Source organism: Corylus avellana, chromosome 1, assembly GCF_965113065.1.
Source record: "Corylus avellana chromosome 1, dhCorAvel1.hap1.2, whole genome shotgun sequence".
NCBI classification, from domain to species: domain Eukaryota; kingdom Viridiplantae; phylum Streptophyta; class Magnoliopsida; order Fagales; family Betulaceae; genus Corylus; species Corylus avellana.
In genome coordinates, this window is record NC_142490.1 from 7,763,664 (window position 1) to 7,790,485 (window position 26,822).

General features: G+C 33.8%; 2 protein-coding genes across 2 annotated transcripts; both read left to right on the top strand.

The window, feature by feature from the left end:
- Positions 1-4,905: 4,905 nt before the first annotated feature.
- Positions 4,906-11,092, top strand: LOC148587910 (uncharacterized). The gene is made up of 5 exons (XM_088513248.1): positions 4,906-4,997; positions 5,333-5,551; positions 7,893-9,122; positions 9,327-9,882; positions 10,832-11,092. The coding sequence occupies exons 1-5, from the start codon at positions 4,906-4,908 to the stop codon at positions 11,090-11,092; spliced, it is 2,358 nt and encodes a 785-aa protein (XP_088369374.1).
- A 9,104-nt stretch (positions 11,093-20,196) lies between these two features.
- Positions 20,197-21,506, top strand: LOC132172156 (phosphoenolpyruvate carboxylase kinase 1). The gene is made up of 2 exons (XM_059583608.2): positions 20,197-21,018; positions 21,168-21,506. Exons 1-2 carry the CDS (start codon positions 20,241-20,243, stop codon positions 21,209-21,211), a joined length of 822 nt encoding a protein of 273 aa, XP_059439591.1. The 5' UTR covers positions 20,197-20,240; the 3' UTR covers positions 21,212-21,506.
- The last annotated feature ends 5,316 nt before the right edge of the window (positions 21,507-26,822 follow it).

The following is a 26,822-nucleotide window of genomic DNA, read 5'->3' on the forward strand; positions in this document are numbered from 1 at the left end:
GATAGCATATAATACAATCATACTACATGTAGTACGGAATCTAATCTTGAATGTGTAACCATGGTATATGAAACTCAAGAAACACCAATTTGAATCTAGCAGGATACTCAGATGCAGATTGGGCAAGAAATGTTGATGGTAGAAAAAGTACTTCGAGTGATTTTTTTATGTGGGGACAACAAACCTTATGGCATGATCGAGTAAGAACCAGAATTTGATATTTTTATACATCCATAGCTAAAGCTGAATACATTGTTGCTGGCAGTTGCTGCACTTAATTGCCTTGATGAAAAACCTCTTAGCTTACCATGGATTTAGGCAAGACACCATGGTCATCTATTGTGATAATTGAGAAGTGTTATGGAGTTAAACAAATAAACTCAAAAAAAAATTTAAAATGATGTAGCAAGGATTTTTAAATTAAAAAAATGCAATTTTATTTTTCTTGTCAGTCACTCACAGTTTGTCACATTAGTTTGAATTTTTTTTAAAATTTATTTGTTTAATTCTTTAGCACTTTTTGTGATAATTAGAGTGTTATTAGTTTCACAAAAAATTCCGTGCAACACTTTTGTATGAAACACATTGATATGATGTGATATGAAGTATCATTTTCCGTCAAGCCATCACAATCAAAAATCTTGACTATGGTGCAATGCAAGATCTTCTCTTCATTTTGGTGAAAAGGAGTTTGGAAAAAAAGCAGTCCTTGAACCTGTTTAGAGATTCTGTGCGTATCCCCCGACATTACCGACATTTGATTTTTTGTCCCAAAAAAGTAAACTTAATTAATAAAGCATCAATTGTACTGCAAACCCAACTCACTGTCCTTTATCAGAAAGTCGGAATTCTATGCATATCTCTCATCTTTAACACTAGAAATAGTAATTATCAAGATTTAGTTCAATCGGCCGTAAATCATACATTATAAAGTGGTAGTCATTAATTCAAATTTTTCATCTCCTTCATTTGTGTGAACATGTCGAAAAAAAAAAAAAAAAAAAAAAAAAAAAAAAAACACAAGAAAGAGTAATGCTATAATTATGATTTTTTCTTTTCTTTTTCAAATGTGATGTGATTTCTAGGAATAATGTTATATATTACTTTTCCATCTCCTTTAAAAGATTTAGGGATAGAAGAAAATAGAGAAATGTTAATTAGGTGTTCTTATCGTAGGTTTGATATTATTTTTTTTTTAAAAAAAAAAAAAAAAAATTAATCCTTATTTTTCTTACATGATTTTTAGAAAATAATATATACCTAAAACCAGAAAAAAAAAAAAAAAAAAAAAACACACATAACATTTTCAAATAAAAGAGGCAATGATAGCCACTTCTGTGCTATTACCCTAAAGGATTAGTCAATTTGAATTTTTTTTAGAATTCATTATAAAGTCTAGTTTCACCTAATAACTAAGTAATGTGGGACTTAGCACTCATGACTATCTTTATAAACTACTCATTCTATGTGTGCTTCTTCTCATCTTCCCAATATAGGACTGAGGTGTTATAACCCATGCATATAATATTCAGAAGTTTTGTTTTTTAATAATTCTTGAGTATTTTAAGAATTTTGATTCAATTTCATTGAAAAAAATCATGTGTTGCCATATCACAAAAAAAAAAAAAGTTCGATCATTTCATTTCAACTTCTTATATACATTTCTCTACTTACGAAAAAATGACTATTCAGTATGCCAAATATACCTACGAATCTAATTCACGAGACTAACACGATAATGTGGAGCTTATTCATTGTTACATGTAATATTTTTCTTTATTAATTGTTTTTATCTTCTCTAATAAATAAATTCTACATAATTTTAGTACGCGTATCTTGATAAAAGATTTGGTACTCCTAATGTTTCTCTCCCTTCTTTCTTCTCTCCCAGGAGGTCACATCAACAAAAATAAAATAAAAATAATATTTAAAAGAATTTAAACAAGAGAATAAATAATATGTTGAAATTTGTATTAAAAATAAGTATGTAAAATAGAGAAAAATGTTTTGTGATTACGTATTTTTATATTTTACATCTTATTGATGCTCTAAGCTTGAAGCACAAAATTTCCATTTTACTTTTTAGGTTGGGGGAGGGGAAGATAGATTGCGTGAAGCCCTAAGGAGCCCAAACCCCCTTCCGTCATAGGCCCAAAAGGCTTCAGGCTTTGTGAAAACTATGGGCTGCAGCCCAGCTTAAATCTGTAATCTGATGTTCAATTCTCGATCCTAGGGCCCTTCAATATATTCCCTTAGGGCCTTGTAAACGTTTTTAGAAGCCTGATTTATAATCAAATTTATTTAACAAGTCCTTTCCAGGAGATCCACTGGATAGAAAAAGGTTAGAAGAGTTCACCGGTGAGGTTTGATGAAGCCGTTCTGACACCCAAGTGAATGAAAATAAGTTGAGGAAAATTTAAGTAGAGTTTTGTTAGGTCAAAATTGCATACATGAATGACTACACTGAGAAATCTCTCTTGTGTTATTGCACGAATGATGTGTCTTTTAAAATTACTATTAAGTTTGTAAATGATCATTATTGAATTTTAATCAAATTATGATTTTAAAAGCCACCACATTCTTGGAATGACATAAGAGGGATATAAGAGTGACTTATAGAATTACTCGTCCACTCTGCTTTTTTTATATAGGTCGTCATCTGCGAAGTGCTATATTTGGGTAAATGTGCACTCGCTTTTTGGCAACTAATGGGTTGTGGGCTGTTGGACCTCAGGTGCTTGAAAGTCTATTAGCTTTTTGGCGGATAAGCCTTTAAGGCTCGTAGATAACCAGACCTTCTAATAGCCTTGAATGATTGGTATGTCAATCACAAGAATAACAAATGAGATAATAAATTTGCACCTGTATTTAATTAGTTGATCAAAGACTAAATTGTAATTTACTTATCAAAAATAATTAAGAAAACCAGGCCTCTTAATTAGTCATTATCATATGCAGCTAAGGTGGCCTACCTCATTACCTACTATCACTTAATTAGTCATGATCATAATCCAACGTTATAGGATAATACACATTATTGGTCACATCATACTATCATATTTGCCAACCCCATGCTCTATTTTCAACCTATTTTTTTCCAAACCCCAATAAATATCAACATCAAACGTGAGCCCAATAATAATAATAATAAAGTTAACTTAATTTTAAGAGTTTCATCTATCCTCTAAGCATGTAAAAGTATATATTATTATTATTATTATTATTATTTAAAAAAATACGATTTTCATATGCTAAAAAGACACATGTCACCTTTTTAGAGGCTAGTATGTATAAATTTTCAGTCCAAAAAGCTTCTATAGTTTTGTTTTCATTGTTCTCGATGAAGTTGTAGGCTATTGTCAAAGCATCTCCAGACTTCCGTAGTAGTGGCTATTTTAGCTACTAAGAACATTTTTCTTTTTCTTATATTTTAACTACTATCTTTTTAATACAATCTCCGACATATTATTTATTCAACTCTCTACTTCTTTTAATTATTATTTTTTTAGTGTGCTAAAGATAGAGAAATGAATAAAAACAAAAGGTAAACAATTGATGTTAAAATGACATCAAGCAACATGCTTTTGGTAACAACAGGTGGCATGAGGGCCAGCCACGAAAATTAATCCCTTCATCACAATATGACATAACATTATTATTTATTTCAAAGCATGACATAAGATCTTAAGTAAACGCAAGACAAGACAAATCTAGTTTAAGATTCATGGAAAAGCACAATTATTATTATTATTATAAACTTTCACAAGTAGGCTGTGTTCCACTTCTATTTCTAGCATAAATTAAAATTTTCGGCAATTTTAGTCATGAGAAGTGCTTCTTTGTATTATGGCGTTTATCTCGCGTACATTTTCGCTAATTTGACACGCTCTATTCATTTCACTTTTAATTAAAAAAAAAAAAAAAAAAAATCAGTAGTAGATGGAGCATGCCAAAATAGACGTTAGAATACCACAAAAAAAAAAAAAAAAAAAAACTCTTATAATTATAATTTAGCTTTAGTTCAGTTTCAATTGAAGCTGATCCCGTTGGGACTAGTATCACTATTTTTATTTTTTAGTCATTAGCTAAGCCCGTGACAAGAATTTTGTTTTGTTTTTGTTTTTTTTGTTTTTTTTTTTTTTTCATTTTGTCAACATTTGATTGTGTTTAATAAGTCCATTGTGCAAGCAAGAATTTTCTCTTTTACACTTCATAATGCCTAAAAAATTCAAGAGGTGATGATCATGGCCTCCTTTCTCTCACACTCTCTCTTGTGAGGCTTCATCAGCTGAGACCTTGACAATTTGAATATATTGGATCAAAAAAGAATTGCATAGATCTTAAATTAATGTCTTCTCCCCATTAAAAGTTGCATGCATTTGCTCATATGCAATATTGTCCACATGTTTTAGGGCTAATTTTTGTTCAATATTCACTTGTTTTAGGGCAAGGTGTACCAAGAGATCCTCCCTTGTCCTAAGTGGCAAGTGCTAAGTTTCTTTTTGGTAGCTTACTAGAAAATCATACAATTTTATGTAACTCCACCACATAGAGACTCGAGGATAGATACTCTCCCCTGCACTCTCATTAGATAATATATATCATTGCAAGTTTTTCGTCTAGATTACCCTACTATCCTCCCATTTGATTTTCTTGACAGCTATGTTTATTAGTTTAAGAGTGTTTGGAATCCTGTTAGGAAATAGAAAAGGTTTTATTTTCAAGCCTTTTATTTTTAAGTGTGTTTTGGTTTAAAAGTATTTTTTGAGTTATTTTACCAAACAAACTTATTTTTGCTTTGTGCAACTTTTTAAATTTCTTAACTCAATTGTAAACAGACTTTATACGAATATTTTCCCGACCCTAAGAGTAGATTCCGAAGATGCCTCTCCTCGAAAACCTCCTATGATTGATGAGGTAGGATCTGGAACAGATGGATTGGTCCTTAGTCCTTACCGACCAAATATGCTCGAGTATTATCCCGAAAGCACTTCGTGGTTAGGGAGGCAAACACTTTAATCCAAGCAACTTTATCATTATGCTTCCCTTAATTAGCGGATCCATCATCTACTTTATCACACTCTTGCATGGGAAGAAAGAAAAAAGAAGACCAGAAGATCAGAATGACAAAAAGGAAAAGATTTACCAATTGCAATCGACTTGCAAAGGATAAGGCCCTACAAGTCTAACTCTTCTCCCTGATTAATATTACTTTATGCATGTATTAACATCTCCTACAATTGGGGGATTTCGAGAATTCTCTATGTGACTATGTCCTTTGCTTTTGAGCCGGGGATGTGAGGAAGCTGTGAGCTTTTCCCCACTTGAGCAGGGATCTCAGTGCCCTCAAGGCAGGAATTAGGATACTTTTCAGTTTATTTGAGCTAAAGAATATCGAGAATTCTCTATGCCCTTTGCTTATGAGCCGGGGATGTGAGGGAGCTGTGAGCTCTCCCCCACTTGAGCAGGGATCTCAAGCCCTCAAGGTTGGAATTAGGATACTTTCCAATTTATTTGAGGTAGAGAATATCAAATTCGTTATATTTGAGAGGTATTTTTGTCCATTCAAAAAGTGAAAGGACAAAAATACCCCTAAAATATAACTAATTGGATAATGTCCAGTTCAAATGAGTTGGAGAGGATTATGTTCCCCAAAGTAGAGGGCTACCTGCTTGCAGATCTCAACCCTTGATTTACATCTTATAGTCGAACTTCTTTAGAGAGGCCAAAGGATGAATAAAAAATATATTAAGATTAAAAATTAAATTAATATATAATTAGTATCCATACAGTATTAACAAAATAATTATTTTAGTATATTTTGATTTTCAGTTTAAATACTCATAAAAGTAGAACTCGATTTTTTGTCATAGCCGTGCTACTTTAACTTCTACATTGCTCCTCTTATTGCGTTAAAAACTCTCTTATTACATTGCTCCTAAAGTGACAATTTTTTTTTTTTTAGTGATAAATTTGGGCTCCCCACCCCCCCCCCCCCCCCCCCCCCCTCCTTTTTTTTTTTTTTTAGTTTTTACAGGGGTCAAAGTTAATTACTTTTGGTCCAAATATATAAATTTAACTATTTATATATTAAAGTAAATAAAATTTTCAAAAGATGGGGGAGGGAATGGCCATTAATACCAACCATCCCCCCCCCCCCCCCCCCCCCCCCCCCCCCCCCCCTTCATCTCTTATGAGAGCTAGCCCAAAATACCCAATAACTAAAAAGACTACATTGTAGCCAAGAATGCCCAAAATATACTTTTGGATGCTTTTTGAGATACTCCAAAAGAAAATAATTGATCTTATTTGGGTTAGGTGTAAGCTTAGACATTTTAAACAGGATAAGTAATCTCTTCTTTGCAGAAGATGAGGAGGTCATTGAATTTACAAAACAAATGTGGGCAAATGATCCTTCAAAAAAGTCTCTTCTGGCCTCTCAGTATAACTTGAGTAGTACGCACTCACAAACCCACAGTCTAAGAGCACTAAAACTTAATTTACGTAAAAGTGTCATGATCCCTCTACTGGACATTCAATGGCCTCAACCCGGCCCATTGATAGGAAGGAGGAACAACTGGAGTAACGTCCCCAGTGTTACTCCTCAGACACTAAATTTGTCAAGCATAACACATGTCAAACGTAACTAACATGCGTTATGCCCCTTTTCCTTAATCCCTCTTTGAATAAAAAAAACATGTGTTATATATGCCTCTCAGTTTTAAAACCACAAACTAAGAGTTACATGCCTAGGTTGTGACGCACGTCAAGTGTGGGCGCCCGTTATTTTTTGATACGAGGTATCTGGTTTCACCTATAAGGCCGGACAATACTTCGGGCTACCACCAAGGTGGGTATTGGCTGTAGAGGTCCAGCCAAGGATCCACCGACTAATTCCCGGATCCGTACACCGCACCCACAGAAGTTTCTCTATACGGATCGGGTAAGTCACTAGCTTCGCCAGGAGGTGTGGCCCCAAGAGGGAGGTAGCATCTAGCAGGATTCGAACTTGAGACCAAGAGGGAGCACACCACTTGATACCAAGTTGATCTTCACCAACTTAGCCAACCCCTTGAGGTTAGGGCGCCTATTATTTTAACATGATTAATTTGTGAAAGTAACGAGCATTGCACCTATATTATGTTTATTTGAAACATATATTATGTTGATTTACTGTTACTTCTACCCAAACGTTTGTTCAAATTCATGTTCATCGTATGTTAGATGGTGTAAAACTACTTCTTCTTTTTTGTTATAATTTTTTATTTATAATAATTGATTAAAAACGGATTGACAGTATCACATACAAAACATGATAAAAGTAAGATTAAGCGTAGTTAGAAGCAATTATATTATTCTATTTATTCCCTAAAGTGGAAATCAATTAGATTTAAACGACGTAAAACCCATTATTTAGCGTCGTTTAATGCAAAAGACGCAAAAACAAACTACGCAAAACGCTGTCTTTTTTCGTAGTGGCTGAACGCTTTTCCAGAATCCGCAACTTTAATGTTCAAAGAAGTCTAGGGCTCCAACAAACGTACGTACCTAGAACTCTCTAATTAGTTCTTAACATTTAGAAAATTAAAAATAAATAAATAAATATGAACAACTTTATGATAATAAAATTTAAAAGAGAGAATCTAGGTATAGGGAAAAGTTAACTGTGATGGTGGAGACACACAAGTCATCAAATTAAGGGATACAAGTGTCACAGATTGCATCTAGAACATGAATAACAAGAATAACAAATGAGATCAATTAAAAAAAAAAAGAAGAGATAATTAATAAATTTGTACCTGTATTTAATTAGATAAATTTGCGGAGCAATGGATACATTTAATTATGTCCTGTGTCCAAACTGTCTCTTATTCCATTTTGATTAATGGTAGACCGCAGGGACACATTGTTCCGACTCGTGGACTCAGACAAGGGGACCCACTCTCACCTTATCTCTTCCTCATTTGTGCCGAAGGTTTGAGTAATTTACTCACTAGAGCAGAGAAACACAAGGAGCTGTCGGGTCTTCCTATTACTCGGGGAGGTACCAAACTCAGTCATCTATTCTTTGCGGATGACAGTTTGTTATTTTGCAGGGCCACGTTCTCCGAATGGATTAAGATTCAAGATCTATTGAAGAGGTATGAGGAAGCTTCAGGTCAGAAAATAAATAGAGACAAGACCTTCATTTTTTTCAGCAGAAACACTAAAGCTGGCACACGGGAGCACCTTCTTACCATCTCAGGTGTAAAATCATCTACTTGCTATGAGACATACTTGGGCCTCCCCGCTCTTGTGGGTCGTTCGAAGATTCGTTCATTTCAGAAAATCCAAGATCGAATTTGGAACAAGATTAATGGATGGAAAGAAAGATTTCTATCTCAAGCAGGAAAAGAAGTCTTGTTGAAGGCGGTGATCCAAGCAATTCCCACATACACGATGAGTGTCTTCCAACTCCCAAAGACGCTATGTAGGAGATTAAATTCTATGATGGCTCGGTTTTGGTGGGGACATAAGGAGAATCTCTCCCGCACACCTTGGTTGAGTTGGAAAAAGTTGAGCATGGCCAGGGAAAGAGGAGGACTGGGGTATAGAGATTTGGAGGCATTCAATTCTGCTCTTCTTGCAAAGCAGGGATGGAGACTTTTCCAATACCCACAGTCACTGGTGTCAACAATTTTCCGGGAGAAATACTACAAGGGGGGCTCTGTTCTAGAGGCGAATCTGGGACAAAGACCCTCATACGCGTGGCGCAGCATATGGAACTCAATGAAACTGCTCAAGGAAGGCTTACTTTGGAGGGTAGGGGATGGCAAGTCCATTAAAATTTGGGGTGATCGCTGGCTCCCTCACCGAAATCATTCCTCTGTACAGTCCCCTGTCCGAGTTCTACCAAGGGAAGCTACAGTCAGTGCTTTGATCGATCCACAGACCCGTTGGTGGAATTCGGAGCTGATCTATGAGTTGTTCCATGAAGAAGAAGCTTTGAGAATTTGTAACATAGCCATCAGTCCTGCTAGCCAACCGGATCGTCTAGTTTGGAGGGATAATAAGAATGGGCTTTTTACTGTCCGTAGTGCTTATTATTTGGCACAATCCATGGCTGAGAAGGATAAGGAATCGTGCTCGGACACAGAGAAAATGACCAACCTATGAAAATCAGTGTGGCACGTGAAGGGACCTCCGGTGGTCAAATTGTTCCTCTGGAAGGCTTGTAGGAATATATTAGCTACCAAGGAGAATCTTTAACGACGCAATATTGTCGCTGACCCCCTATGCCCAATTTGCGGCTTGGAATCTGAAAGTGTGGGGCATATCCTGTGGAGATGCGAATCTGCAAGGGATGTCTGGTTGGACAGCAACAGACGTTTACAAAAAAGCACGAGTGCAGAGGAGGAGTTCATACACATTTTTGCTGCTTTGAATGAAAAGCTGGCTTCGGAAGACATGCAGCTTTTTGCGGCAATTATACGGCAACTGTGGCTTCGACGAAACACATTCGTGTTTCAGGGGTATTTGATTCCACCGGCGGTATTAATACGTCAAGCCCGTGAGCAACTTGCTGCTTTTGCTCAAGCAGAGTCATCTCGCGGTGAGGGTCTACCCCAACGACAGATTCCTTCCTCAATCAAGTGGCAGAAACCACGGGAGGGGTTCTTGAAGGTGAATTGGGACGCCTCGGTGGATATGGCTAGGAAAAAAATGGGAATGGGAGTAGCAATCCGGGACCATCAGGGGACTCTCTTAGCCGCGCTCTGTGCAACGAAGGAGTTTATCATTGACCCAACTACTGCAGAGGCATTTGCTGCTCTAAAGGCGGTGGAATTCAGTCAACAACTAGGCCTACAACAAATTGAACTCGAGGGGGATGCATTGGAGATTGTAAGTCATCTGAAGCGAGAAGAATGTTGGCTGGGGGCATACGGTAACATCCTAGAGGAGGTAAAACAGAGGCTGCGTAGCTGCATGGCTTGGACAATACATCATGTTCCTTGACAAGGCAACGGAGTGGCTCACCTGCTTGCGAAACTGGCCCTTCAGATTAATCAGGAGATCATCTGGACTAATAATTTCCCCTTTTGTATTTGGGATATTGTAAACGATGAGAAAGGTTCTTAAGTAATGATATCTACCTCAATTTTCAAAAAAAAAAAAAATTAGATGATCAAAGACTAAATTGTAATTTACTTATAAAAAATAATTAAGAAAACCAGGCCTCTTAAATAGTCATTATCATATGCAGCTAAGGTGGCCTACCTCATTACCTACTATCTCTTAATTAGTCATGATCATATATATAATAATCCAACGTTAAGGATAATTCACATTATTGATCACATCTGAAAAATGCTAAACAGATAAATATCATAGTTTATGCAGAATTAACAGATATTTAAATCTAAGCAAACAATCACTAAAATATGAACAATCATACACGAGGATTTTTGTGACAAAGATGAAACTTTTTACAAAACGATCTAAAAGTAAAACCTTTCCAGAGCAGCCAAACCCAAAAAATCACTATCAAAAGATGTTCAGAGATTATAAACACTAGGAACACTTACTACCCAATGCAAGACCTTGACTCTGTAAGATCGACAAGCCTCAAACTCGTTTTCTCGCTCACAATCTTCTTCAACGTGATTCTCCTTTACCGGACCTTTCCGATAGACTTCGATTAAGCACAATGAAACTAACACAAAAACCCTCTCACGAACTCTAGGGTTCTAAAATTCATGACTCTCTCTTCTGTAAAGACGTATTTATAACATCTACAAAACCCTAGACCTAGGCCTACATAAAACAGATGATTTGGACATAATTTCTACAGGGTGTCCGGACAGGGTTAGTGCCTGTCTGGACAGGGCCTTGCGAGCAAGCAAAAACAAGCTTGCTGGAATTGGTGTCCGAACAGCCTAGCAGCCTGTCCGGACACCTACTGCAAATGGGACTTACTGGAATTGTTGTCCGGATAGGGAGAGGGCCTGTCCAGACAGGGGCTGCAATGGGAGAAAACTCCTTGCTGGAAATAGTGTCTTGTGAATGGATCTTGATGCTTTCAAACTTCTGTTTTGATTACCGAATTCTCTAAACAAGAACTAACAAACTCCCCATTTGGCAATTCGGTGACAAAACCAAATATGCCGAGCCAGCCTTGCAATCCTATCATATCCCTCATATTTACTCCCCATTTTTGTCACAGAATGACAAAAGGTCTCCATGGTTCCTAAAACACTCACAAAATACATCAAGGCATATGTTCAATAAGAATAACACAAGAAAAAACTCATGATCACATATAATTGAAAAATGCATGAAGTTTAATGTAGATCATGGAGGCACATCAACACAAACTCCCTCTCAATGTATGACTCATTTATCAACAAGAAACTGGAAAAGAAAAACATGTTTCTCCCTCTCAAAAGTCAAATGAACACACATGATACACACATCTAAGACTCATGTATTTCAGCAATGAATATCCCAAACGTGCTCCAAATATACAAAATATACATGAGACTTGAAATGACAAGAACATCATTTTGTTGAACCCAAGCAAAGAAAAATGTTACATTCAACCCATGCTTGTGTGTTGTGTGTGTAAGCCATCCAACCAGAAAAATTACCAACTTACAAAATGAGGACAAAGTTTCACCAACATGAGGTTTTGACAAGTATATCAAATCAAAAGTCAAACCTTATCATACTAGGGCCTAGTCACTCTCATCCTATACATTTCTCTTTGTAAAACAATTTGCACAAGTTTGACACAGTGAAATAAATTCTTTTTGGAATATGATCGTTTGATTTTATTTGTTTCACTATTTTGTTTGTTTTTCTCTATGAGAAAGTGTCCTTAAACTTGTGGTGCTTATCACAAAAGAAAAAGCAGGAATTTTTAAGCCCTAAGTTCAACTATCATATGGTCAATTTGAAAAATATGACTAGTCACAAACAAACCTCGTGTAGTTACCTAACAGACCCCACATTTAAAATTAAGAAATAACCTCAAATTAAGCTTAAATGTGCACAAGAGATTAAGCATAGGCAAAACGCACAATATAAGCTCAGGTTTTAGGTAATCATAAAAACAAGTCCATTGAAAAACAAATTTTCGTCTCATGCATATTACGAACATTCCAAGACGCAAGGAATTAAATCCATGAAAGCAACATTAGAAATTAATGGACTATCTAGGTGCATAAGACAAAAGAAAGAAAGAAAAAACAACCAAAGAAAAATATTTTTATCTTTTTGAAATTTTTCACTAAAGAAATGCACACAAACAAAAAACAATTGCAAACCAAATAAAACAAAAATGCAATGCAAGAAGAAAAACAACATGTTCTAGGATATGCAAAGATATGCAAGAAAATCAATTTTAGGCATGTGGGTGACTCACCTAACATAAGGTGAGTTAACCACCAATTACCCTTAAGGGGTGAATGGTATCATCATTCCTAACCCACACTTGAAAATTTTTAGGTCTAGACTTATGACGTTGCTCAAACTTATCTAGCATATATAGCACTTCTCTCATCATTATGACCAAAACCTCACTTTCTTTCCTAAAATAAGAATTTTCATTTATATGCACATGAGGTTTCAAATTAAAACAGTGAGGTCTAATGTGACCTGGCCCACTTTTCCACAGTGATGACATGTAGGGACAAACCTTTGAGAAGGTAATTTCCTAGGAGGATGCACGACTCTAGGTTTAGGGTAAGATGCATGAGGCTCAATGTAGATTTTCTTACCTTTCTTACCTTGAGGAATCGAAAAAATGGCTTGCTTTTCTTCACTTGAAGATTCTTCTACTTTCACTGGTTTAACAAAAACAATCTTTGAAGTAGAAGCAAGGTTAGAAGACAAAGAAGCAGTTTTATCAAATCCTAAGCAAGATCTGTCACTAGAATGCTTTTGAATATGCAACATTTTATCAAGCTTTTCACTAGAGAATTTACTCAAGTGATTTATAGATGCAATCAGATCATTTTGAAGGGATTTATATTTAGCAATTAACACATGATTTTCAGATTTGAGAGTATTTCAAAAAGCATGTGAATCACTCAAAGATTTCAACAAATTATCCCTTTCAAGCTCAAGATTCTTAAAATCCTTAACAATTTTTAAGTTAGTATTTCTAAGCATAGAAAACATTTTCATCAAATTGTTAAAGGAGTTTTGAAGATCACTAGCTCTTTTTGATTCATTATCAGATACAGACTGAACATCTGATTGATTAGAATCATTAGAATCATAAGACGCAACAAATGCCATATAATTAGGAGTTTCTTCCTCATCAATGTCACTCAAGGTAATATTCAAGGCTTTTTGATCTTTTGGCTTATTACTCTTAGGTTAGCACCATCCTTACGAACATGACCATAGCCTGAACACTCATAACATTTTGGACTATGTGGGTTTCTTTCATTTCTATCCTGAGTACTCTTTTTTTGTTTTCCAAATCTCTTGAAAATTCTATGTTCATTCTTAAAATACCTTCTAGCTATCAAAGCAAATTCCTCATCATCTGGTGATTCCTCATCAAATAACTCATCAAAGTTTTTCCTAAGAGTTCTAAGGGCAATATCCTTATTTTTCTTAGGTCGAGGTAAGAAAAACTCATACGTTTGAAGAGCACCAATTAATTCTTCTATCCTCATGGTATTAAGATCAGTACATGACTCAATAGCCGTTACCTTCATTCTGAATCTTTCAGGGAGTGATCTCATGACCTTTCTAATCAGCTTAGTGTCAGAAACTTTCTTTCCTAGATTTATCATGGAATTTTTAATTTCACTAAGTTTACCAAAAAAATCATTGAACGTCTCATCCAATGACATTTTAATTTCCTCAAACTGAGAAACTAACATTTGAAGTTTTGAAGCTTTAACAAGATTCGTTCCTTCATAAGTAGTTTCTAGGATCTCCCATGCATCTTTGGCACTATCACAATTTAAAATTTTAGAGAACTCAGTTTGTGAAATTGCCAAGCATAGAGCATTCATAGTTTTGTCATTAGCCATACGAGTTTGATTTTCAACATTAGACCATTCGACTGTCAGCTTATCTAGATCTTTAAATCCAGATTCAATGACAGACAAAACCCTTAACGCGGAGGGGCACGCCAAGTGTGGGTGCCCGTTATTTTAACATGATTAATTTGTGAAAGTAATGATCATTGCACCTATATTATGTTTATTTGAAACATGCACTATTGATTTACTGTTACTTCGATCTACCCAAACGTTTGTTCATATTCATGCTTATTGTATCTTAAATGGTGTAAAACTACATCTTCTTTTTTGCTATAAATTTTTTTTTATAATAATTATTCAAAAACGGATAGACGTACAGTATCACATACAAAACATGATAAAGGAAAGATTAAGTGTAGTTAGCAGCATTTCTGTACGTTATTCTATTTACTCACCTAATTAAAGTGAAAATCAATTCGATTTATGTCGTAACGACGTAAAAACCATTATTTAGCGTCGTTTAATGAAAAAGACACAAAACGCCGTCTTTTTTGTAGTGGCCGAACCCTTTTCCAGAATCCGCAACTTTAAAGATTAAAGAAGTCTAGGGCTCCAGCAAACGTACCTAGAACTCTCTAGTTAGTACTTCTTAACATTAAAAAAATTAGAAACAAACATAAAAAATAAGAACAACTTTAGGATAATAAAATTTAAAAGAGAGAATCCAGGTATAGGGAAAAGTTGTGATGGTGGAGACAAACAAGCCTATCCAGTATCCACTAAGATAAACTTTTCAATCGATCTCTGCTTAATGTCACCAATTTCATGATCAAATTAAAGGATACAAGTGTCACATATTCCATCTAGAACAGGCACCTAATTTTGGAGTTATGTGAGAAAGATTTCTTTATCTTTTGAATATTTTTTCCCCCACAATAAAGATTGGACCACGGCAGCCTCCATCTTCAAGGAGACAGTGACGTTAAGGAACATCCATTGACAAAAGCACTAAAGGTTAAGCCAATTGAAATTTTGATAAGGATCGTTCTGAAATTTCTAACAACATGTGATGTTTTTAAAACATAAAATGCAATATTAGCTTGAAATGTTTATCAATATGGATAATTATCAAATCAATCTCTTGCAGGATTGATTATATGTTCTCTAGCAAAACAGATGTTGATGCAGGATGAGAAAACAATATTTGGTATGTAGATTTATTTAGGTTATTAGTAGTGAATTTTATATTTTAAGAGTTTTAATATTATTTTGTAATTCAATAATGGCTTTGTCCCAAAGTCGGTCAAATTAGGTATAGTGTTTAAGTTAGTGTCTATTTAAGTGAACTATTGTATTCCCATGAAAACATATTAGAATAATGTTTTGTTTGAAGTGTGACTCTTCTTCTTTTTTGTGGTGAGACAACTCTACCAAGACCTCTTTTTTGTTATTTTAATGAGACTTTGAATTGGTGTAAAATATATCTTTATTTTTTGTTGTTCTTGATCCGATCAAGAACACGAGCAACATACACCCTATAATTCATTCATTTCTTTATATATAGGAAAAATCTGAAAAAAAAAAACCTACAAAAAGTCACATGCAGCAGCTTCCCTAAATATTGGGAATGCTACAGTGCTACCCAATGTGTAGGGTTAGTTCCCTACAACTTCATACAACTTCACGATATGACAATTGGTGCCTTATCATTCCAATTATATAATTATAACATTCGTCCATGTCACCATTTTCCGCTTTTAAGGAAGACTTTACCTCCCCTTATCCAAAGAGCTTTCATATATATTTTTATTTCTTCTCTCATCTTTCATCTTTTTGTCTTTTATTAGAGATTGTGTTGAGATTTTGTAAAAAAATTGAAGGTAGGCATAGAACTTGTATTTCATAAATAAATAATATTTTAATGGTATAGTGAAATGTAAGGGAAGCTATTGTGAAATATATTTGGACAGGGAAGCAAAATATAATTTTGTTCCCTAAACTTAAGGAAAATCAAAGGGAAGATGCTGCTAGTGCTCTATATATGATTGTGTAAATTAATGAGGGTAATTGAAACTTGTAAAATTTAATTTAGAGCATTTGTTTTTATATTAAAAATTGAAACTTACAAAAGAAGAAAATGAAGTAGGTGCTTTGCTCATAGTTGTGATAATGATTTTTGTAGTAAAATATTAATTATGTGATCTAAGAAGACAAATCACTCTTTGATTCCAGACCACCTGCAGCCTGCTAGTCAATAAGCATGACCGGCGGCGGCAATGGATATTAGGGTTTGGCAGGATATGAATGGGACTACAATTTAGTGGAGCACATCTAATGGGCCACAGCTTGAGGAAGAATGAGAAGAAAACAACCACATGTTGGGATGATTAAGATCTCACTTGGAATGCTGCAATTGACAAAATCATTAAGAAGATGGGAGGGGGGGCAATAGTTAGAGGCAATGAAAGAAAATTGTTGGCATCAAATATGTGCTCTACAAAGCCATATATATCGGACCATCGGTAGCATATGCGTTGGCGGCTTGAAAAGTTGTAGAATTTAGTAGAGATCTAGGGTTTCGAAATGTCATGATTGAAGGAAATGCGACGAAAATAGTTAATCCTCTATGGAAGAAATGGAGTTGCATGTTGGAGTTATTATGAACAATTGATTGAGGATGCAAAAATTATTTTGAGCAGTTTCCAATCATGGTTAGTGATGCATATAAAAAGAAAAGCCAATGAAACCGCTCATAGATTAGAAAGTGCAGCTATCCATTAATCTTTAGAGTAAGTTTGAATGAAAAAATTTCTTACAATTATTTGCGATATTGTACTTGCTAAACAAAGTGTTTCTGAAGGCTTCACACTAGCTGCTCCGACCACAACTCATGATATCTTAGTGGAATCAGTTGTTGCATAAGCTTGGGCTGCATTAAAAGGCAGACGAATTTTGTAGGGAATTGGGATTTCAAAAGATTATATCGGAGGGAAATGCCACACAAATTGTGAATGTTGTTAAAGCGAATGGCAGAAATTGGAGCAAATTTGGCCATATTGTAGATGGTAGTAGAGATGTTCTTAGTCATTTGAGATAATGGCAGATCCTTCATGCATGTGAAGAGAGATGCCAATTATGCTGCCCATTTACGAGTAATGCTATAAATCTTTCTTGTATTCCTCTAAAAATAATGTAACTTTTAAAATCATCATTAGATCAAAATTCAATAGTGATTTATCACAAATTTAATGGTGATTTTAAAAGTCACATTAATTTTGGAGGACACAAAAAAGACACAATAAAGACTTCTAACATTATTCATGTTATAGATATAGTTTAGATTTAAGAAATACCGAGATGTCTCTATAATATTCTAATCAGCTCCCTATTAATATTGATATTATCAATAAAGAGAGAATTTATTCAAAATATATATATATATACTACAAGTTTTACCTATTAAGAAAAAAACAACGTAAACTACCTATGTGGATAAACCACTAAAGATTAGGGATGTTTTTGAGGCCAAGTTTAATGATACCTAAAACTGTTTTAGACTTCTATATATATATATATTTTGAAGGAACTTCTATATTAATATTACTTCCAATTTCGATTTTATTTAGAATGATATTTGATTATGGTCAGTAACGGCCTTAATTTCTCTCCCATATCCGCAATATTATCCTTCAATTCTTTGAGCATTTGTGTATTAAAGTCGTATTAATCCATTATTGGATTATCTTCCTAATATATAGAATATATTATCCACATATATATCCTATGGAGATTCTGATGGACTACTTACAAATTTGAAATCTCATATAACACAGGATAGAAGTAATTCTAAACTTTACCACTATCCATTTATTGAATAAGATCCCTTCCAATTTTTTTTTTTTTTCAAAAAAAAAAAAGGAAAAAATACACGTTAACTTTCGAAGTTTCACCATATTTTTAATTTAGCCTCCAATGTTTAAAAATTGACAATATACCCCCAACAATATAAAAATATTGGGCAATTTTGAAAAGTTTAACGGCTCACATGAGCTATTTTTCGTCAAATTTTACGGAAATAGCTAACAGAGTAGCTACATTGTGAATTTTTGAGACTTTGTTGGAGAATATTGCCGATTTTTAAATATTGAAAGCCAAATTAAAAAATGGGTGAAACTTTGAGGGAGGTAAAGTATATTTTTTACAACACAAAAAAAATTATAAATTATAAATTTATGTGAATTCAAATTGTTTTTTATTGAACGACTTGAAAAATATTACCTATTAAAAATGTGACATATTATCGAGGCAGTCAACAAAAAATTTCTTCTCAAAATGCTTATTCTTCACTTTTGGAAACATAGTTTTTAGTTCAAAGTTTTTTTGCAACATAAAGCGCAAAAACCTGATGAAAATATACTCAATTCTCATTTATAATATGCCACATTTTTAATATACAACATTTTCCAAGTTGTTCGAGGTAAGAAACAACCCGAATTCACATCATTTTAAAATTTATAATTTCCTTGAAATGGCATGGTTTAGGGTTTAGATTTTTAATTTGAAGATATAAATTTGATGCATATTTGAGTGCTCATTGTAAAATGGCATTACTCACACCGTAAAAGTATTCTATACCAATTTTCTGGTTTTATTATAAAATGGCATTACTCATACTGTAAAATTGAATACTAGTTAAAAATCATGTGTTCATGGCTTCATGCCACATAACAAGATTTAAATATAAATCAACCAACAGAAAATTAACACGTGGCAAGTTAATATAATAATTGGCCCTTGAAATAAATATTGTTTTCAGACCTATTTTATTGCTTTCAGGATCTAAAACCATTCAATGATATATCTATCTCAAACAATTGTGTATGGCAACAATGATTAGCATAATCAATCCTTTATAAATTATAAAATAATTTAGAATTTATATTAATTTTATGTGTTGGTTGAGATGTCTTCTAATCAATTCAAAGAAATATAAGATCGAAGTACAAATGCACATGGTGAGCAGCCAAGTTTATACTTGCTTGCTAAAAAAATATTAAGTGTTCATATCCTTTGCCTGGCCTACTTGTTTGAGGTGGCCAATTTTTATCATTATAAAAAATTTAAAAAAAACAAGTGTTCATTCCCTCCCTATACAGACAAATTCTCAAGTGAAACTAACTAAACTAACTCAACTCGAATTTGAATTTTAAATTTCAAAAATTCATGTAATTATAGATGTTTTGAGCGTTTGAAGTTTGTATCGGGTGTGAATTTTATAAAATAATTTTAAGAAAATTGTAGATTTTCAATTTACAGAATTTAAGTTGTTTATTTACATCAAAATGCTCGAATTATGTGGCTTATAAAATTTGTGGCATGCTATCAAAGTAGCCAAAAAGAATTTTCCTACATAATTTGATAATTTACAATTTTTTTGAAATTGTAAGAAATCCTCATAAAAAAAAAAAGGAGAAAACACATTTATCCTCTTAAATTAAGACTCGATTAGCAATATTCCATCAAATTAAAGATTGGGTCAATATCCCTCCCCAGTACTAAAAGAAATTGAAATGTCCTCCTAATGAAAAAATGCCCTTGATAATAATAATAATAATAATAATAAGGTTGAAAGAGAAGGTACTCAATATCACCCCTCCCCTCCCCTCCTCCCCATATACGAGGGTGGCCGAACTAACTCTTAAGGTCATACGTACCCTCTTTTAGCCCTTTTTTAAAATAAATTTAGTTTTAGTTTTAAATTTTTTTTAGTTTTTTAGTTTTTTTTATGTTTAATTTATAAAGGTATTTTTATCTAATTAAAAATATTTTTGAGTCATTTTTATTTTTTGCAAGATAGAAGTGAGTATTTTGAAAATTTTTAGATAATATGAGAAGACATTTATACAATCATTATTTAGGAAAGATATTGCAAATTAAATATTAGTTCGCAATAAAAATTAAAAAAAAAAAAAAATTGCTTCCAAATCCTCAACGCAGTAGAATTCCATATCACACCAAAATTACACTCGAACTGGAAGTCTAGAAAGAGTAAATTAGAAGGTCTTTCCGTCAAACCCAACCACAACCTCTCCTTCTCTCCTAACATGTGGCGAGTTTTAACTGGCTGCACCAACGCGACCGAATATTCCCCTCTCTATTCCCCTCCCCCTCTTCTCCTCTATAAAAAAACAGGGCAACTCAAACGAACATACTCTTTTGGCAAAACCCCCAACCCCGTCAACAAAAACCCAACCACAAATGTGTGAGGCTTTCAAGAACAACTACCAGCTTTGCGAGGAAATCGGCCGGGGCAAATTCGGCACTATATCCCGCTGCTTTCACCCGGTCTCCGGCTCTGTCTTCGCCTGCAAAACCATCGACAAACGCCCTCTCACCGATCCCACCGACCGCGAATGCCTCGAGAACGAGCCGAAGATCATGACGCTCCTCTCCCCGCACCCCAACATCGTCAGAATCTTGGACGTATTCGAGAACGACGAATCTCTGTCGTTGGTGATGGAGCTCTGCGAACCCTTTACCCTCTACGACAAGATCGTACAGAGGACTTTCTCCGACGGCGAAGCTGCCTTGCTCATGAAGCAACTCCTCGAGGCTCTGTCTCACTGCCACATGTTAGGGGTCGTGCACCGAGATGTGAAGCCGGAGAACCTGCTGTTCGACGGGCGGAACAATCTGAAGTTGGCCGATTTTGGGTCGGCCGTGTGGTTGCCGGAGGGGAGATGCGTCGGAGGGGTCGTGGGAACGCCGTATTATGTGGCGCCGGAGGTGCTGATGGGGAGGGAGTACAATGAGAAGGTGGATGTGTGGAGTGCCGGTGTGATTTTGTACATAATGTTGGCCGGGGTTCCGCCGTTTTACGGCGAGTCTGCGGCGGAGATTTTCGAGGCGGTGTTGAGGGGGAACTTGAGGTTCCCGACGCGGATCTTCCGCACGGTTTCGCCGGCGGCCAAGGACTTGTTGAGGAAGATGATTTGCAGAGATGTTTCAAGAAGGTTTTCTGCCGACCAAGCCTTAAGTAAGTTGTTGATTTGCATATAAATTTTACTTTTCTTGTTTTTGGTTAGTTTGATTTTATTTCCTTTTCTTTTTTCTTGTAAAAATGGTAAATAAAATATTTGATCCGATTCAAGTGCTGAGCTCTGTCTTCTTGTTTATGAAATGCAGGGCACCCATGGATCCAGAATGGAGGGGCAAGTGCAGAAGAGTGAAGAAGAGGACCCAAAGAGGCAGGAAGGATCATTGTACATGAATAAACAGATCCCACTTTTCTTTCTGCAGCAGAATAATTCCTTCTAGAAACCAGTTTTTTTTTTTTTTTTTTTTTTACCCACTCGTAAAAGTGGGAGCTGTAATAGAAACAGAGAGAGAGTTTTGTTTTTGTTTAAGGATTTGGAGGGAATATGAAAGAGACGTGGGTTGAGAATATGGTGTTTCCCCGCCTTTTCTTTTTCTAGTTTTTATCAAGAAAAGATTAGGAAGTGAGAAAGCCTTATGCATGATTAACCCAAGTTTGCTTTCTCCTTGTTTTGGGAATGATGAGAAAATCTGTGTTATTTACTATGGAATCTTTTCGTTTCTTATTTCTTCTTCATTTTTCTTCTCTACTTGATTCGAATTTTCAATAATTTATTGCTCGAATGGTTGATAACCTTAATTGAGAGTTTTTAAATTTCGTATAAAAATTTTATGAAGTTTCTCGTAAATTTTATGAACTTTTAAATTAATGAAGGAAAAAAAAAAATGGCTAAATGGCATAACCTATTGCTAAACAATTCAGACGGCAAAAGGAGATTGGTAGAAAGCATATGCTTTGATCAATACCATCCCTATCATTCCTTGCTTAAAAACATGTGTGAATCTTTCTTATGTAGTGGAAGAATTGGATTGAAGTATATGCAATGCACAAATTCTCAAGTATGGATTCCATACCCCCATGAAAAAAAAAAATGCGAAGCCCTTATTCTTTGCCAAATCTCAAGGTCACATCCAAGATATGGCATTTTCTTTTCTTTCTAGTTGCTAGCAAATTGTGCTCATGCTAAAATTAGCCATGGATTCCTATTGCATCAAACAAAAACTATAGCTACGATATGATAATTCCTATTTAGCTCGAGTAGTTGATCAAAATTCAGTAATGATCAATCATAAGTTTAATACTAATTTTAAAAGTCACATTATTCTTAGAGTGACACAAGAAATACACAAAAGGAACTTCTAACATTACTCATTTAGGGAATGTTTGAGTGTGCATTTAAATAGCCAAAAAGTGTATTTACTCACTCCAAACATCCGTTTAAAGAAAAACATACCCGTTTGGTAAAAAAAAATTTGAAAGCTCTTTTAAGGATCCAAAAATGACAAAAAATTAATTTTTGACTTAAAAGCTATATTTCTCAAACACAATCACAAACATTCTCTTAGCCCTCTAAAACTTTATGAAAACCCTCTTGATCCTCTCAATATCTTAAAAATCCCTTTAATCCCTCCCTTAAATATATGGAGAACTCCTTTGAGTTCACCAAAATTTTGATAAAAAATATATTTGTCTTTTTTTTTTTACATGTAAAAGTTCTCTCTTAAAAAATTATGTAAATTATTTATATTTTTATTAAAACCTAAAAATATATATAACCTCTAAAAAAGGTCTTTGATAAGTCTATAACCCCTAAAAATTCATGGCTTCACCATGGCTTTTTTTTTTTTTTTTTTGACATATTCACACGAAGGAATAGGAAAGAGAATTCGAACTAGTGACCATCGGGCATAATTCACAGCCGATTAAACTACTTCTTAAAACACGTTTTTTCTATTTTAGAGGACAGAAGTGGTTGCGTTCCAAATTGGATGACAAAATTATTGTCCATTTGCATCATAATTAAGTACCCCAGTTATGGCCTAATGAGCAGTTAACGCACCCAGTTAAAACCTTATAATGACCATCATCATTAACCCCACAAAAATAATTAAATATTCTTGTGGCTGTGGAAGCACCCATGCTCTTATTTATTGCATTTAAATCAATATTATATTTAGTTTAGTATAATAATCTATTAAATAGTATTAATTATTTTTATATATATATATATATATATATATATATATATATAAATGAGCATTATTGCTTATGTCCCTTTCATTTGTCTTTTGTTTCTCTCTTTGTTTAGCTCAAGTGCTCGTCCTAACAAGCAACCAGAAATGATGTGGGTGGTCCACCTGTTTCTTGGGGACCAAGGGAACATAAATAAATGGATTGTTTATAAATTCTATATTTTAATTCTATAAATCTCTCTTAGTAACACATAAATCTAACTAAATTTGTAAGCTTTCGAGTATATTTATAAGAGAAATGATATTTAATATTCTTTAGCACTTTTCTTATGCATCGCATCTTCAATCAACACATTCAATAATAATTTATTCGAAAAATAAATGAATGAAAGAATACGTGGAAGAAGAGAATTCAACATTTATATAATAATGAGAGAATTGGAGTGTCTTGATAGTGATAGGTTATTAGTTCATATATATATATATATATATATTAATTATCTATTGGATTGAGAGAATTGAAAGGAACAACCAATGCAAAGGAAAATTTGTCATATTATTTTCTACCAAAAAGTCAAGCGATTTGTGTGTGGAATATTATTAAAAAAAAAAACAATTTTTTTTTTTTTTTTTTTAAAAAAAAAGAAGCTAGAAAAATAAAATAGTACAACTCACGTTTGATCCTACACTGAATGGAGACTAACTATTTTATAATTATATTTTATTTTTTAAAAAGTAAGGACATATTTGTATTTAAAGAAGTTTTTAAAGGAATAGAATATATATATATATATATATATATATATATATATATATATATATATATATATTCTGTGTTTTGTTTGAAGACAAGCCAATATCTTTACCCATTGGAGAATATGCGAAGATCAAAATGTCAAAGATGCCACGTCCCCTTGCAGAGAATGATGACAATTACTCACAAGTCCTTTTCAATTTAATTCGGTTTTTTGTTTTTTCTTCCCATTAATTTTGGAATTGGTCAAAAGTTGCACAACCGCATTGTAAGATGAGAAAAAAGAGAGGGCAGTAGTAGTCTTTTTTGGTACATTTTTTTTCAAACGTCTTGTCTACCATTAATCCTTTTTCTAACTAAAGGATTATCAAAATTATTACACCCGTGTAATCAGGGACATCTGCCTAATCACACAATTAAGTACAGGCCTTGCTTTTTATATTTATTTATTATTATTTTTTTTGTCCTTAACTAAAGGGATGGTGAATTCTTATCCTCTCCCATCAATTTTAACATGAGAATGTGAATAAGAGGGAACAGATCTTCTTCAATTTATTTTGGACCGTGAAAGTCTCTCTAAATAGATCTTGAGATTATAAGTAAAATATTTTTTTCATTAATTAAAAAATATATATATTTAAAAATAATTAAAAATTAAAATAATAAAAATTAAAAAAAAAAAATACTAAGAGGTGGCTGGCCACCGGGAGGTGGCTTCGGTTACCCCAGACTGCCGATTTGGAGTCATTTTTTTGGTTCATTTCTCGATCATTGCTTTAGCAACACAATCATTAAATTTATAAAACTCACATCACATATAAATTTTACAAATGTAATAGTTTGATTTGTAAATTCGTTGTACAGAAGAATGATTTCTATCAATTTCTTTTAGCTTATATAATTTTTATTTTTTGTAGATTCAAATTTTTTTTCTCTCTCTTAAATAAGAACTTCATACAGTACGAGCCTAATCTGTTTTTTTTCTTTGTTTTTTTTTTTTTTTTTTTTTTTGGGTTGTAGAAAGTTGTTTCCTAGGGTTTGAAGAAAGTTGGAATTGATTAAATAGCAGCATATGTTTTTCCATTAATAGCTCCAAAGTTGTCAAATGTAACATGGGAACCACCAAACCATCACGTGGGTTGTTCACTTGTCATCCACTCTCCATTTCTCGAGGACCGAATATTTATATTTCTTTTACACGAAGCACAAGGTTGTCCATCCACTCACTTCTAGATGAACCATGTATTATTATATAGAGTTAGTTAATGGGCACAACATCCTGGAACTAATTTAGCCACCTTCAAAAAAATAAATAAATAAATAAAATTGATAGTAGAGTTAATAATTTTTAATAAATTTAATTTAAAATTAGTAAATTAGAGTTAAGAGATTTGTTATATTTAATTAAATTGATCAGATTAAGATTAATTTATATAGTTTAATATATCACCCTTAATTAAACTATATAAATATATCACCCTTAATTAATGTAAAGTCACTTAATTTGGACAGTTTTGGACGTGAAACGTACCTGAAATGAGTGAGAGTCCCGTAACATTATTCTTTTCGGCCAATCAATCTAATTAATTCAAATTATAATAGTATGAATAATTAGTGGGACCTACCAAACAAGTAGGCGATCCAAGGGAGGAGAGTTAGATCTGTGGAGTGGCAGATCAGATGAAGAGTGTGGGGGCTCAGATCAGGTGAAATTTCAATGTTGATAAGTTGTACGTTTTACTGGTTCTCTGTGAAAAGTCAATGGAGCGTTAAAACGATGCTTTGCGTTAAATCAATCTACCACGTCAGTGTGGGGCCCATCTACTCTCAAAATTGGTGCATTATTGCCTCTCACCGACTTCCACATGCATGCCCAGGAAATAAAAATAATAGACTGCTCACCGCCACCTATTTTCTTATAGGCAGCCGCCGGCGGCTTTCATTTGAGACTTTCACACATACTGGCGGCAGCTGACGGCGGAGAATTAACTGGGGTGCCAAAAAGTGCGTCGGAGAAGAAAAAGGTCGAACTTGACATTTTTTTTATTCTTTCGAACTGAATTAAAATAAAATTTTTATATTTATTCTATAAAAATGATACGTGTTCTCCACATAAAAAAAATTATAAACATTTATTTTAACAGAGTTTAAAAAAAACTATGTCCATGATTATGCATGTAGAGCATTAGTGTATTATGTTTGTATTTGAAAGGGAAACGTGATATTCGTCATGAGTGACATGTTTTGCTAAATGCATGTCATGTCTGACTTCCCGTGTAAGACAGGTCACTTGAATGCCAAAACTTGAAAATATTCTTTTGTGCCTAAGAATAACCCGTTTTTTCGCCAAACTAAACCTACCCTTGGAATCTAGACAACTCCCAGAATTATTTGAGAGAGAGACACAGAGACACAGAGAAATTGTCAAAAGCAGACAGTGTTACACTGAATTGACTTAAAAGGAGGGGACACCGATTTATTTATTTAATTTAATTTATATTTTTCTATTACTGAAGATGGAGGGATGGATAGAGATATGTAGACTACCATATCAATCAATCAAAAGTGATTAAAACTTGGCACGTGGAGTTCACGCCACACCCAATTGATAACTTATCTTGGTATTCGAAATTGGATTAAGAATTTTCTTTTTCTTTTTATTTTCTTGTCAAGGTCTTCTTATTTCATAATTTAGATACTATATAAAGATTTAACGTGTATTTATCATGTTTAGAAATTAATTTTTTTTTTAAAAAAAAATCCATATATGGGTACGTGGAAAAATGTTTAGCATAAGAGATTAGTAGATGAATAATTGTTTAGTTATATATATATTAATTAAGAAAGATATAATTAAAGACTCATAAGTAAAAAAACCACGAAGCAATTTCGAAATATGAAAACTTGTTGAGAACATAAAAAAAAAAAAAAAAAAAAAAAAACTGGATCATTGTTGAGGTCCCAAGGCTACAGAAACCTGAAATATATTAAATTAATTGATTCCTCACTTCTTTGAC